This window comes from Pipra filicauda, unplaced genomic scaffold (genome assembly GCF_003945595.2).
Source record: "Pipra filicauda isolate LSUMZ 115617 unplaced genomic scaffold, ASM394559v2 scaffold68_size4259465_pilon, whole genome shotgun sequence".
Lineage (NCBI taxonomy): Eukaryota > Metazoa > Chordata > Aves > Passeriformes > Pipridae > Pipra > Pipra filicauda.
In genome coordinates this window covers 3602643-3617936 of record NW_024104853.1, presented here as the reverse complement: position 1 = coordinate 3617936, position 15294 = coordinate 3602643, and the positions used below count along the sequence as shown (strand labels likewise).

The 15294-nt window shown below is 38.6% G+C and overlaps 1 protein-coding gene across 1 annotated transcript; it reads left to right on the top strand.

Annotated features, from left to right (window-relative positions):
- Positions 1–7: 7 nt before the first annotated feature.
- On the top strand, positions 8–14798 carry LOC113990720 (interleukin-5 receptor subunit alpha-like; the record flags this gene model as incomplete). Its single annotated transcript, XM_039388833.1, has 7 exons — positions 8–102; positions 188–375; positions 3558–3694; positions 7091–7235; positions 10866–10953; positions 12103–12190; positions 14585–14798. Coding segments are annotated over 7 exons (864 nt in total), but the record flags the coding sequence as incomplete, so codon positions are not given.
- Positions 14799–15294: the final 496 nt, after the last annotated feature.

Genomic DNA, 15294 nt, shown 5'->3' with positions numbered 1-15294 from the left:
TCAAAATCTTTCATGCATCATATACAACATTTCCTTTTTCAATTGCACTTGGAACATCAAAGCAGAAGCTCCTGAAGATATCCAGATCTTTTCTTCATACAGGCAAGTGTCTTGAGCAAAATAAGTACGAAGGCATATTTTGTACCCAAGTGTTTGTTTTACAAAACTCATATTTTCCTACTCACAGGCATGTAGGAAAATTGTTTGAATGCCAGCAATATATTAAAAATGCAAGAAAGAAAAATATTGGATGCCATATGAAGGAAATATATTTTCAACCATCAAGGAAAATCGATTTAAACATAACAGCAAGAGATTTCAGAAATAATTCGAGAGAACTGTCTTATTACAAAACTTTTACACCTCAGACAATAGGTAAGTATTGTCTATTATCACTTATGGAAAATTCATTTATTGATTATTTCATGGAAAGCATAAAAAGAAAATAGGGCAGTGTGACAAAGTCAGAGTATTAATTCTAACTATTTAGACATTCATCTACATGGGAATTTTACATAAAGATGAAACAAAATTGATTATGGTTCAAAGTTTGAGGGTTTTTTCTCTGATGTAATAACATCATTTACCTCTAATTGTCATTTAAAAATAAAAGATAAGCCAGTATGAGAAAATTATATTTAACAGCATTATGTCCTTCTTTTCACTAATTCTTATCTTTCTTATCCTTTTCCTTATTTTTATAGCACTGAGAAAGCATGACTAAAAAAGAAAGAGCATAAGTAGTCTGCCACAAGTCTCATTTATAACCTGAATTTAAGAATATGAATGTTCTCAAACATTAGTAGCACTTTTATTTATTTTTTAAGCTAAAAATATCTTGGCAGTTATTTTTAATTATTGACAGTTTTGAATGATCATATAAAATTATTTTTCCTTACTTCTCTAGGAAGTTTGAATTAATCTCATGGGTAAAAATTCACTTGAATTTTAGCAGAGACTGCAGATTCAAATGCTTTTTAAGTTATTAACATTCCAGACCTGCAACATGGGAATCCATCATAATTCAAGGGATAGAAAAAATATAATTCAAAACTATCAAAATGTATTCTGAGATAGATCTTATTTATTCTATTCTAAGACATTGGAATTATTTGCTCTACCTAGAGCTTTACACTGCAATCAGAGCTAGCATAAGCAGCATACTCTGTTTTAGGAAAATAAACCATTTTCAGGAAATTCAGATTTTCCTGAAAAGACAAAAAAAGTGTGTGTGTGGGGGGAAGTGAGAGGGGGAAGTAATCCACAGGAAGGCTGTATTAGGTGTTTTCATAGTAGACTGGGAAGATGCTTATTTCTAGACTGTTTCCCCAGGGACCACAGGACTAAGGTGGGCAGGAATGAGCAGCAGGATAAATAGGAGAGATCAGGCTATCTGTTCCCTGCTTCTCTCTCCATCCACTCAGTCTCCTTCCCCCTGCTCAGGGCAGCCACCACCCCCTCTTTGAGGAGGCCAGGCTGGCAGTGTTTCCTTCCTACCCTTCTCCCCTTCCCATCTTACCAAACTTTAGCCATCATGAGGGCTGCACGTCAGTCACAGCTGGTTCAGCCAACAGCTTCTGCTCACTTCTCAGCTCCAGGCAGAAGCCCTGTTAGCTCTCCTTGCCTCTGATCCCACTGCCAAGCTTTGGTAGGGCACAGCAAAATCTGAGTGTGCTTGCAGGGGATGTTTTTCACTGTATAAGTAGCAGACTTTTGCAAGGCTCCACTGCAAGTCAGGGCTGTCCCTTCCCTTCAGGAAAGAGTGTATCCTTCAGGTCACACACATGAGGAAGGGACATTTGTATCTGGGTTCCCCTTCTTTAGCAGTACCTGTTACACTGGGACAAGGGGTAATGGTTTTAATCTGAAGGAGGATTGATTTAATGAGATATAAGAAAGATGTTTTTTACATACGGTAAAATATTGGAACAGGTTGCCCAGAGAGGTGACAGATGCCCCATCCCTGGAAAAATTCAAGGTTAGGTTGGATGGAGCTCTGAGCAACCTGATGTAGTTGCAGATGTCTTCACTCAGTGCAGGGGAGTGGACTAGATGGTCTTTAAAGACCTCTCCCAACTCAAACTCTCCTGGGATTCTTCAACAGGAAAGCCTCCATCTGGCCTTAACCCTAGCCCTTGCACAGTCCTGGAGGCCCACTGTCCTGCTGCTAGTTACCAGCCCCCACAATTCAAGCTTCTTTCCAGTAGTATGACATATAGTCTAACAAAACAGGACCCACATATGCCCTGTACTGCAGCTAGCACCAAAATAACTGAGTCCTGTCTGTCAGTGTGTGTGTGGGCTAAAGAAATTTCCAGATAACATCTGAAAAAGGATGAAAAAATTTTTTTCCTACTCTTGGTATTCTCACAGAAGGGGGAGATGGTCTGGGAATAGTACTTCAGAGATGAACAAACAAAAAAACCCCTGCTGCTTACTGTCTTCACCTTTCATGGCTCATGGTCCCCTGGATGATGAGCTCCTATCCTCAAGGCTGCTAGAGCAAGCACAGCAGCTGTATGGACCAGTCGTGCTGCCACTCACCCTTTCTACCTCTCTCTGTTTTTTTCTCTATGGCATCACATGGCAGCCTTGTCTGCCCCAAACCTCACTGACCCTGTCTACAGACACCTGCTATGCACTTCTGCCTCTGCTGGGAGGGCTTTTTCAGAAAACTCCAGCTTCAGTTCTTCCCTGCGCAGCAAATACAGCAGCAGCTGCAGAGGACTGAGGATGCTTGGGTACTCCAGCACACACTGAGGATCAGTGCCCTAGCACATGCCCTGCTAAAAAAACAACTGTAGACTTGCTTACCTAAATCCGAGGCTAAAATCCTGGGGACCCAAATGTCCCTTGCTTCCAACCCTGTACTTCCTCCATAGCAAGTACTTGCCTGCTCATTTACAGGAGAGAGAGAGAGAGAGAGAGAGATATTTCTTAAGCATCAGTAGAAAACTTCATTTGTTGAATCAGACAGGCTGTCTGGGCAAGAGATTGTCCAGAGAAGTTGTGGATGCCCTATCCTTGGAAGTCTTCAGGGCCAGCGTGGATGCGGCTTTGAGCAATCTGGTCTAGTGGAAGGTGGTGCTGCCCATGGCAGAGGGGCTGGAAGTAGATGATCTTTAAGGTTTTTTCCAAGCAAAACCATTCCATGATTTTATGACACCTGCCAAGTGCTAGTGCCCCTTCAGTAATCCCTCTGTGAGAGATGAAATTCCATTTTTTTCAAAGTAATACTACCAGGCTTGTGGGTACATTTGGGATATCCCACAAGACACGTATCCTACATGGCGTGGAGCCTGTAGCAGACTGGAGATCTCTTCAACACCAGCACAGACTCTGGAGAGGCCCTGCTCCTCCTGCCCACCCTTGCTACCTTCCCTGAAAAAACGCAGCTCCCTGTGTCACTCACTGAATGTCTCCTCTGGGTGTGGCAAACCCCAAAATACTTAGCTGTGTATTTTACACAGGAGTAACATACTGCATTTGTTTTCCATCAGCATAAATATGTGAAAGAGCATGAGGCACAGAAGGTCTCTTTGTGCTCTATTTTTCAGAGAAGCTGAACCCACCAAACAACGTCTCAGTTTCCCTTGAAAACAGAAGTATTAAAATTCACTGGAAACCGCCACCCACTATTGGTTCTGCAAATAACAAGTGCTTTTTGTATCAAGTGAAAATAACAGATCTTAAGGTAGTAAGTTTTTTGGTAATACACTTAGTATGTATAACATAACTTCCATAAAAACTGGGCATCCCTTGAATTTAACAGGGATTAATGTCAAACAAACTTTAAAGATATCCCAAGGTCTTTAATAATTAATCCAAATTGTCTTTCTGGTAAAAAAAGGAAAAACAACACATTTTATAAAATCTTTCAGAATCAAGCTTGCATTGAAGTGGACTGGATGATTTTTTCTTCTCATCTAGAATTTGACTTCCACATTACTATCACATAGATTGTACTGACTTTTTTGTTATAGAAAAAGGAGTATTGATAAAAAGAAAGGTTTAGCAGTTACTTTGGTCATATTTTTAAAGAAAAAAACCCTCACAGGTTATTTTTGTTATTTCTAAGTACATCACCAAAAGGATTATTCCTCTTTTTTGGATACATTGCATGTATTTAAAAATCTTTCATGATATTGTAACAGCATCTCTTAATCTAGCAGTAAGAAATAGAGCAGTGTTGTAGTTTAAGTAATGCCATATGGTGACTAAATGACCCAATGACATTTTGAAATTACCTGGAAATGAAAGCAGAAAAGTTTTCATGCATATTTTTATTTGAACTCCCAAAGATTAGAAAGTAAAGCACTTAATGCAGAATATCGTTAAGTATGAAATTCAGATATGTATTGGAATGTGAATTTTCTGAATATTTGATGATTTTATTCAAGCTGTCATTGAAGCTGGTTTTGTTTAAGAACCTAAATTTCATCTAACACACACCTCAGTCAGTGCACAGTACTGTAACAATAAAAGCCTTATCTAAGCTGGTGGCAAACATTTAAAAGGCAATTACACCCTGAAAGAATCCATGACTAAATCGATGTGTATCCACTTTTTGCTTGACAAAGTAGAAAGGAGAAGTGCAATGAGTAGACATTAATGATCACATAAAGTTATAGTCATACATTATAGTAGGGTTTATTAATTCAGATACAGTGCTGATACTGCTAATCAGCTTCCAGAACAGGGCTGGAAGCATCCAGAAAAAGAGCTTGGGTCTGGCATGGATATGCCAAATCTTCCCAGTCCCCTTCAGGGTTTTCCAGCAGACAGATAGCTGTCCACCTCTGCAAATAATTATAATTCCCTAAACCATTCCCAAGCCTAATACTTCAAAACCCCTGGCAGAGACTTCCAGGGGCTTGTCCCTGTCTACTCACAAAGCTCCTAACTGTGAAAGTCAAAGAGCAGAGGGAGTGAGGGTGGTTCATGCTGGATCCTTGGTATTCTGTTCAGCAGTATGCTGGAGATGTTCTGACTCCCTGCCCATGCACACTGATTTACTTCCTGTTTCCAGACTCAGAGCAAAGGAGGTGGAAGCAGAGAGGGGTGGGAGTAAGGGGTCTCCTTCCACTGCAGGGCTGGGATGTGCCCAAGGTGAGCAGGGGGATCCTGCAATCCGCAGTGTTCACATGGCCACCGCAGCCCCTCTTTCCAGCTTCCTAACACCTCCCACTCTCTGGAAGGAAATCTCACATACAAAAAATAGTCCAGCAGCCTTACTTAGATGGAATATACTGCTTTTATTTTCCTTTTCTCTCTCTTACTCCTCTCCTTTGCTCACATCTGAAGGATATAAATATAGGAGAGGAAAGCGAAGAAAAATCATTGAGGCACGGAAGTGAATAATCACCTACAGAAGTGGAAAATCACAGGGGCACATCAGACAGAAGAGAGGCAGCCACAGCAATAACAAAAAAAGACATACAAGGGCACCAACCAAGTGAGAGGGGCTTTAAGGTAGATAATCAGGACAATCAGTTAGTAATGATTAAAATGGTAATTACCTAGCCAAGGAGTACAAAATGCCTAGGGCTGGGGTTACAAAGTTAAAGAAGAAAACTGGTGTAGTATTACAGGAGACACAGGAGGGAGAAGAATGGAGTAAGCTTTATATTCTGTATCCTGACCAAACCAAGGTCTTAATCACTGCCACTTAATGTGTTAATGCCACTTAATCACAGAGACTTAATGTGTTGAGGTATTAGGGAATCTGTAAGCAGGCTTGTAGATATTTGTTGAAGAACACGTAAGAGCATAATGATTAAAATATACAAGTCTATATTCATTTATTCTGAATACCTGAAGACGTGACTTACTGAATACTTACAAGCACAAATAATAATACTGTGATGCGGATTGGAGTTAAGTTTGCAGGTGTCTGGAAACTAGGAAGGCTTGGTAAGTATCATGGGAAACAAGATTAGAATCTGCAATGTTGGGTAAATCTGAAATTAACAAGCCAAAATTCAGTAATAAGGAAAATTCTGTGATTAGGAAGTACAGGTCAAACGTGTCAATACAAAATAAGGAATTAAAATATAGACAGCAATGCAGAAGACAAAGCGGTCTGTGGATTGCAGAGAACCACAAACTGAGTCAATCATTCCATGTTCTTAGGCAAAGGTCAAATACTATTCAAGTATATATGACCTGCATGTCACATGTAAGATGTAGGTTGTGACTAATTTGCCCTTCCAGCTACTGAGTTTCACCTTAAGTTTCGTCTTGTGCTTTGGACACCACAAAAAATAAATAAGCAGCAGATCTGGGAAAGTCTTAAAGAGAAGAGAAAGAAGTGGCATGGTACACTGGGTAAAATCCACACCACACCAGTCAGTATGAGGAGAACAGGAGATCATGCTCTCCTAACAACAAAGAAGCAAAGTTTCTGTGTCTCCCTGTGTCTGAGACTCTTATTTTCTCCTTTGCAACTTTCTAACATCACTTTTAATTTTTATAAGCAAAAGTTTCCTCTCCTGCTTTCTGTTTTTATTCCTTCTTAAATTCTTAGCATTGTTTATTTACAGAAGTTTACTTCAGTTTTCAAAAGTGATGGATAATTTAGAGATCACTCTGCTTTAAACTCTGCCACTCCATGTTTGGACTTGATCTTTTGAAGTAGTGTTCTTTCTTTTATAGGCACAATTAAGGAGGTTTCAGGATAGTTACAAAAATAGTGAGCATCCTTCAGCTGAAAAATGCAAGATTTTATTCTACCATAGAAGAAAGTATAGCACACTACCTACATAAAAATCTTAAAACTTGCAGTTTCATAGTTATTGTGTTTGTTCTACACGTGATGTTATAAAAATTAAAAGGGAATCAGTGTTTTCAAATTCTTACTGTCCTACTATAAATGATACCTACTTCTATCTTATCAGTTCCAGTCTCTCTTCATTTTCAGTTCTAAGACATCAGACAAGAGTGAGATTTGTCTGGACACAAGAACTTGTTTTGAAAATCTCTTCCTACTAGTTAGAAATGCAAATAATAGTATTTGACATCTCTAGATTTATATCTGTATGAACTGCAATGCGAAATCATCCAAAATAACCTCCTAAACCTATCTTGGTAGATTGTAAATGTCACTGAAGAGAACTATAAGTATCCATTTCATAAGCCAGCAAACAAATGTGCAGCACAAGTGAGGGCAAAGAAAGAGATATGCATAAGAAACAAGATCTGGAGTGAATGGAGTGAGCCAGTGGTTATTCATGGTGGTAAGTTATCATGTACTTACTATTCATAACCCTTACCATGAGCTATATTATTACCATTTGACATATTTACCTCATTACTGCCTTTATTCTTCTTCAGGTTGTGTTATTGGGCCTTAACAGTACCTAGGGGTCCGTGGCGTGCACCAGGCTCACACAGCTCTGCTGTAGGGAAGGAGAGTCTTTAGTCTGAGTTCTACTTCCCTGGTCCTGAGGCAGTTTAGCACAGGGCTGTTCTCCTGAGTTAAACTACACCTGACTCTTGACAGCCCATAGAAAAAATTACGGTCAACAGCTGACAAGGTCCCAACACCCTCAGGACTGCCCTGCAAAGGACAGCCCAAGCATCTCTAAAAATGCTTTCAGCTGTTGAAACCAAGAAATCCACGAAAGTCGTAACATTCATCAAATCACATAGTCTTTAAGGACTAAGTAAGATTTCTTTTATTACATTGGGGGAATAATTTCTTATCTGACAGAGGTAGGAATATTTAAATACATGTTCTCTGGCCTCTTCAGCTCACAAGTAAACAAGAGCCTTGTAATACTTTTCCTTCACCTCCTATGACTAGATTTTAACATTGGTGTACTTGTGCTTTCCATGATGAGAAAAATGCTTCCACAAGCAGAAGTTTCCTGATGTCAGTTTAGGTAAAGGGGAAGTAGCATAATTGTGTGATGCTATATTTATAGAGAGAAAGTTGTGTCTGTGTATTAACACAGACAATTGTCTTCCTTTAATGCAATAGCTGTGTATTTGGAATATGTCTTTTTGACCTATTGAATTTCAAGTACATATTTACCTGAAGACAGGAAATGCAAAGCTAGATATTATTATATTTGCAATGGATTGAATGTAAATTCAGTTATGGGGTTTACTGGATGTTGGCTACCTAGTCTATCAGATGCCCTGCTATATCCCATTGATCTGCTGAAACCTTCGTTGGCTGGAATCATTAATTTCATTTCAAAAGCATTTCACTTGTGAAATAGCAGGAGAGAGAAACCTAATTGTTCTTCGTGTTCACTGTGGTTAAGAAGACAAGGACATTAGCGTCTTCAGTTGCCCTTGGGAGATTCTCCTTTCTTCTCACTGAAGACAGAGCAAGCCTGGGAGCACAGCATGGCCTAGAGGGGTGTGCCTGGTCTGTCTGCCTGGTGTAAGGCCAAACACATCTGATGTGTAGACAGGGGAAATTTGAAGCGTTTTCTGGATTGAGAAATGTAGATTTAGGCACCCCCTTCCAACCTCTCACCAGAAGAAGGAAATGGAGTTAGGAAGTCACCTGTTCTGATTCCAGCCTGCCAAACCTTGCTCTCAGCAACTCTCCTTCGAATGTTTTCATCACCGTTGCTTTCCCAGCTTTTGATACAGCTGTTGTTGAGGTTCAACAATCACTGCATGTTTCCTCCACTTCAGGAAAGCTTCTTGTGGACAAGACCACCATTGCACATAAACTGTAATATCTGCATGTCTTCGGTGCAGCATGATGACTAACCCTGGAGCATACTGCACAGATGCAGCAATTTCCCTTCTTCCTACTTGGGCAGGATTGGTGGCTTTCATAAAAAGAATCTGTCAATGTATTGCATTGAAGGGTCATGTGCTCAGGCAAACCTCTTTCTGTCCATTTTACTTTGTATTCTGTTGAAAATATTTTGTCTGCTTCTAATTCAGAACATGTATAAGTGGATATTATGTGGAGTAACCTGAAAGGAAAAGCATCCATTTAATATTTTATTTTAAAATGTGTCAATTTTTCTGGTGTTGCAGGATCTGTTTCTGCTGAGTCTTGAAGAAGCATGCCATGACCTGGTTTTTCTTTGCTTGTCCATGACATTCCAGGGTTTCATCTAGGAAATGTGTTACATTTCTTTAAGAATATATTTTAAAAAGACGTTTCAGCCTCCATTTAAAAAAAGGCTGAAACATCAAAATGAAATAACATAATTCAAAACATAACTAAAATATTTGTTCTGAAATGTTCCTTTGACATGAAAAGAGTTTGTTAATTTTCTCATGGGGAACACATTAATTCTTCATTGGAATTAGCATATGCCCTCAAAAAAACCCTCTCAATTTAAACTGAACTGAGATGTTTACTATAGAAACTTTCTGCTAAAAAAAGAAGTGTTGGATCAGCTTTATTCATATGTAAAAACTTTAAATAATTGGTCTAATTTTTGGAGTTGATGAGCATTCATAGATTGCTTTGAAGTTAATAGTAATTCAGAGGTGTTCTGCATTTTTGCAAACCAAGCCACTTGTTTTGGTTTCAAAGTACTGTTATTTGTGACAAAGTTTAAGCATTTGCATCTGAAAACCCCCCACCATAAAATGAATATATGTGCTTCTTTTTCTTGCTGTTTTACAAAATGCGTGAAGTAGGAAAGCAGGAGGAGCAAACCTCTTTGTGGTTCAGCCGCTGCTAAGACCAGAATTTCCTCTTCTCCTGTGTGTGTCTGCAATAGTGGTGAGCAGAATGATGCAGAGCAATCACCTCAAACAAAAGAATTTCTTCTACAGAGTCCAGAGATTGTTCAGAATAAGTTTTCTGAGCCCTCAGCTCCAAAGGCAAGAGTGAAATAAGCTTACTCCTATACACAGTTCTACCCACAAGTTTTTGAGTCTTTTCTTGGTTTCATATAAAATTTGTGGAAATCCGTAACATACTTGGTTTAAACTACAGATGGGCTGAAACTCAGAACTTAAGTTTCATTTTTTTGTTCTTTGATTTTGATCTAGATTGATCCTAAACCCACTGTTTAACTGGCCTCAGGCTATTAGCATTTTAAGAGCTGTTCCTTTCTGTCTTTCTTCAAAGTATTTCATTCAAACTGATCCAAACTAGTTGTGGTTCTAAGACTAGATATTAAACAAAAAATAAAATTTGCAAGAAATACACTTTTGAGATAACCAAAGACAATTGTATTTTGGTATTTGGGGTATTTTGGAGGAAGAAATGCAAGGTACAGAGCAGTAGTATCTGATGAACAGTATAAAGATGTATATATGTATATTTCTTTAGGACTATGCCAAGCAGGTTTAAAAAAGGTAAGTATAATAGAAACCAAATGTTGCTTCTTGAATCAAAGAGAACATTTTGTTTAACAAAATGATTTTATTTTCATTTTTCCTTAAATCAGTTACAGCTGTGAAGGGGTGAGGAAGTAGCAGCAGGGGACTCACAGCGTGTGGAGATGGGAGGTGGCAACAGCAGGAATCCAAGGACAGTTGGAACAGCATCATGAGTGCCGACAGCAGACAGACAGAGGGATTGATATCCAGAGGAATCAAGGCTGGATGGAAGTATCCAGCAGCATGACAAGTCATGCCCAGCATATGAGAGCAGAGTTTCAGGAAAAATGGGGATGGAGACTACGAGAGAGGAATGAAGCAAGAGAAAGTGCTGGATCAAGGCTGAGGGCTAAAAGGAGAAGGAAGGAACAGCGCTGAAGTCAGAAACCCCTTTCCCCTAAAAAGTCTTGAGAAAATGTTTCTTTAAATCTGTGACAGTTTAGGAATAGTACAATATTTATGAGTCATCCAACTATTTATAGTTCACCCATTTATGAACTACCCTAGCCACTGCCATATCATTAACATTACTTTGCTCTCTTCTTTTTTTTAAGAAAAGACAGTGAATGTCCTGCTGCTAAGCACCACATTGTTTTGTCTTCTGATATTCCTTGGAGGTTTGCTGATGTATGCATGTAGAAGGTAGTGTGCGTTTCTGGAAGGTTGTATAAATTTCTGGTGGAAGGGACATCAGGATGAGGGGAAACCATACAATGGATAAAAGTCAAACACAGATCTTCTCAGATAAATTATGTTTGCAAGAAGCAGTTAACTGTGCATTTCCTACTATTGTTCTAACAAAGGAGTGCCAGGCGTTATGACTTGGTGAGCCTTATAATTCTTATCTCGCAGCTCCCACTGCAGTCCCCTGCAGCTCCAGTCTCCCACCCTACTCTCAGATGTCTTTTTGCCACAATAAGTGACATATTTTAATTTTACTCTCACTGCTGCCTCTCTATCCTCAGTGTGACTTTACCCCATCCTTTGCAGGTTCTGCATTTAAGACCACCAATGTTAATCATGCCAAAGTTGAACGGCACTTGTCACGTTGCCCAATTTCATTTCATAATCTGTGGGTGTAATGAAAGCAGTTTTTTACTCTAAGCTGGACAGTTTACAAGAAATAAATAAAAAAAGGAAGTCAGGGTGACGGAAAGAATTTGCTTTGCTGTATGATTACTACTAGTACAGCAAAGTAATAGTAGTGGTCCTACACCCACCAACAGTTAAGGCAGCCAACTTTCTCCATGTCACTACTTTTCTGCCTGGCTGCATAACTTTCCTATTGACATGGCACTGAAGGCTTTCTTGAATTGAAAAATAAACTTGTTCAGGATAGGAAGATAACTCAAGATACCTTAATATATGGAAGGTAATGCAGTATGTAAATGGAACTCTTGTTAAAAGTAAATTGATTATTTAATTAATGATTAAATATTGTTCCTGATTCATATAAAAGAAGTTATCAATTTTTAATTATGAAGAGCACATATAGGGATGACTTTTTAAGCTACAGACGTAGTAGCATGCCACAAGTTCTCACTTTGCTTGGAAATCATATGTTTGTGTATATCCATCAGTTCTCTTGAAACTGGCAGGCTAAAAACCAGACAGGCTGAAGAAGAGCTAGGGAAAGTGTTGAGAAAAATGTCTGCAGTGAAACAAAAAAATGATGAAATGGCTTTAGAAGTGGTAGATGCCTGTCTAATTGGAATATATATTACAGAGTATTATCGACTGATCTGTTCCTGCAGACAACAATAGTCATGTGCCTGTATCACTGTCTTGTAGGTATAGTTGCCTGGAAGTTATAACTATGCCTGTTCCACATCCTTCAGATAATATCAAAACTTGGCTAACAGATGAGACTCATCACCAGGTAATGTGTCTGTCTTTTTTATCTCACTACATCAACACTCATGATATTACTTGCCATTGGAATGGTACATTACATTTGGAGCAGCATGTAATTTTTAAGAAAGACTGGGAAAAAGCGTGCAGAATATTTGTAGTTAAGTCAGAAGAGAACAGAAAACTTGTGGAGATTATAGGACAATTATCTCAGCAGACAGAATGGAGAAAACCCTCAGGGGACTTTAATGCCTGGTGCATCTAAAGGTGCTTTCACACTCAATGGACCAACATTTTACAGAATCACAGAATACGCTGAGTTGGAAGGAGTGATCACCCTGACTCCCTGAAAATAGTCAGTTATGGGATATTAGTTGTCTAAGCGTGTAGGCCTGTTATCAAAGGGAATTTTTCTGTGGAGATCTGCAAGTCATTGGCTATGTTGTAATAATTGTGCATATTCTTATTGCAAATAAGAGGAGGGTCCATAATGAGTGCAATATAACCTACCCCAATTGTGCACCTGCTGCGCGACAAAGACGTACAGAGGTGTGTACTTTGGAAGAGCTGATGTGCTGTAAGTTCAGATGTTTGCTTATCTGATGGCAAAGTATAAGTCAACTGGGCAAAATGGAAACAAAATATTTGCAATATTTTTTGTGACTATCATTAATGGAGCTCCTTGGCTCTCACAATTCAATGTTTCTTATTGCTGTCTGTCACTGTGTGAATTACAGGAAAAAAATATGTCAGTCAGGTAGTAGTTTAGATCCCTGGAACTCCCTAGAAGCTACACAGTGAACTGTGCTCTAGGAGGCATGGTAAGATGGCCTCTTACCTCATTCTCCTGCAACACATGATGAGAAGGCACAGGTGTGCTGAAACTATGTTTTTTGGGGGGAAAACATCATTGAAATAGGAAACTGCCATGAGGATCTTCTCTGCTCTATATGCTCAAAATATTTTTTCAGAGCCTCTGCAGGATTTCTATTAATTTTACTGTATTCTACTGTATTACTGTACTTACACTGCAATATCAAAATATCTCCTAGTAGCCCATTCAGCAGTGTAACTTGAAATGGCCAATGTGAGATGTCATGCCACTTCTTCCCCAAGGGAAAAATGTATGCCATGTAATACTGTGGTTTGGTTTTTAGTATATCGACATGATTGCAAACTCTGACAGAAACCACAGATCATCTCAATCCACAAATCATAATTTGAATTGTGAGGCAAGAGGCATCTTTTTTTTTTAATTTTACTTTCTCAAAACGAATTTATTGGAAAAACAATGTATAATCATATGCTATATAATCATATTACAAATTACAAGATTGAAGTGTTTTGACTTGCACCTGAAGTTCATTCCTCAAGACTTGGGCTGGCTCCCAAAAGCAGATTGTGCTTGTCTTCTTCTCTGTAGTCATCTTCTCAGAAAAGCTCAAGAGCTACAGAACTAGCCTGAAGCCAAATCTTCTATTTCTCTTATTTTCAAGATTCAGAGTAATTACTGTGACACTTCTGGTCAAAATAATTTGACCCATTTGAACACAAATGTACCATATTTATCACGCTTCCTGTGCAAAAATCCTTCTCGTCATTTTACCAGTAATGATGTGCAAATTAGCTATAGCACCCATTTTGTCCAACACATATGGGCTGGTAGAATGTAAAAACAAAATCATCACCATCAAGCTTATATTCTTTATCTCCCTCAATGCTTGAACTTCATGCACTGCTATTAAGGGTATTAGTATTCAATATATAAATAAAAAACTACCACAATCAATGATCACCACAAAAACTATATTTAATATAGTTTAGACAAAGAAGTGATTTCTGTCCCCTAACTGTTACAAACACTGAATAAACCCTTGACAGGTAGACCTCAGTATAGCTGTGTCATTACTGTCTAGATGATTGCAACAAGTGACTGAGATGACACCGATCTTTGTGACTCAAGTGACTGTTGATGGCACTTCTAGGAAAGATAAATTAAATAAAACATATGGAACATATCAGTATCTCAAATATTGCTGACACCTGAGATAACAAAGGACACACGGAAAGTCTTAGGACAACTGTGGGGAATGGTGCTGAGATAATCTCTTTTATCCAACAAATAAATATAACCCCTGAAGGCTAGACTGTGACTTTGACATAAACCTTAGGTACATAGTAACATCATCCTGGAGGGTGTCAAGCAACAAAATTAGGGCTCAAAAAACTAAGTAAATTTACCTGTGAGCAAGTTGTAGATTGAGAGAGTAACTCATATGATCTCTGTATTCCAGTTGTGACAGGGTAAGTAACCTGTACTGCTTCCAGATACATCAAATAAGTAGTGTGCTTGTAACAATATTTAGAATTGGTGATACCACTGAATGCAAATGTTGTGCATTATGTAATTTTTATCCAACAGCAACATATGTCAATGCAAATGGAGATGCACTCAGAGGTTACTGTGGGAATACTAAAAGAGAATAGAGATGAGAACACTGAACAACAGAAATGTTTGAAGGACTCTGGATTAGAAGACCTATAGAGACGATACACCTTTTTTATCTGCATGCAAGAATACCTTTCTGTGAAGTGACTGATAACCTAATGGATCTAAGAACAACTGACACGGGAATTTGTCTGAGCCAATAATTTGAAGTGTTTTGTGCTCATGACATTGTGCAACTCTTAAAATGAGCTTTGAACCACAAACACAAAGCAGTATCTTGCAGTTTATCTCTAACAACAACTGATTTTCAGCTCAGTAAAATTACAGTATATCAGACAATATGATCTAATTTTGAGGTCCACTTGAGTTAAAATGAAATTAGAGTTACTGTTTCATAATGTTGCAGTAGCTTCCAAGTACTGTCTAAAATATCAATACTTTTGAAGACTGGCTGTTCATACAAATCTTTTCCTAGCTATTCAAGTTCTGATTGAAGTGGTCATGAGAAATGGTGGAAGCAGTAAATGTTTCTGGAAACAGCAGCAGAGTCTCACAAGTGTTCTCTAGAGTTCAAAAAATAATTCACTTTCTGGACCCCTGCATTGTTTAAGCAGATATCAACCAGAATGAAGAGATCTGTGTGAAGACATAGTCTTTTAATGTTGTGGAATTATTGCTTTGCA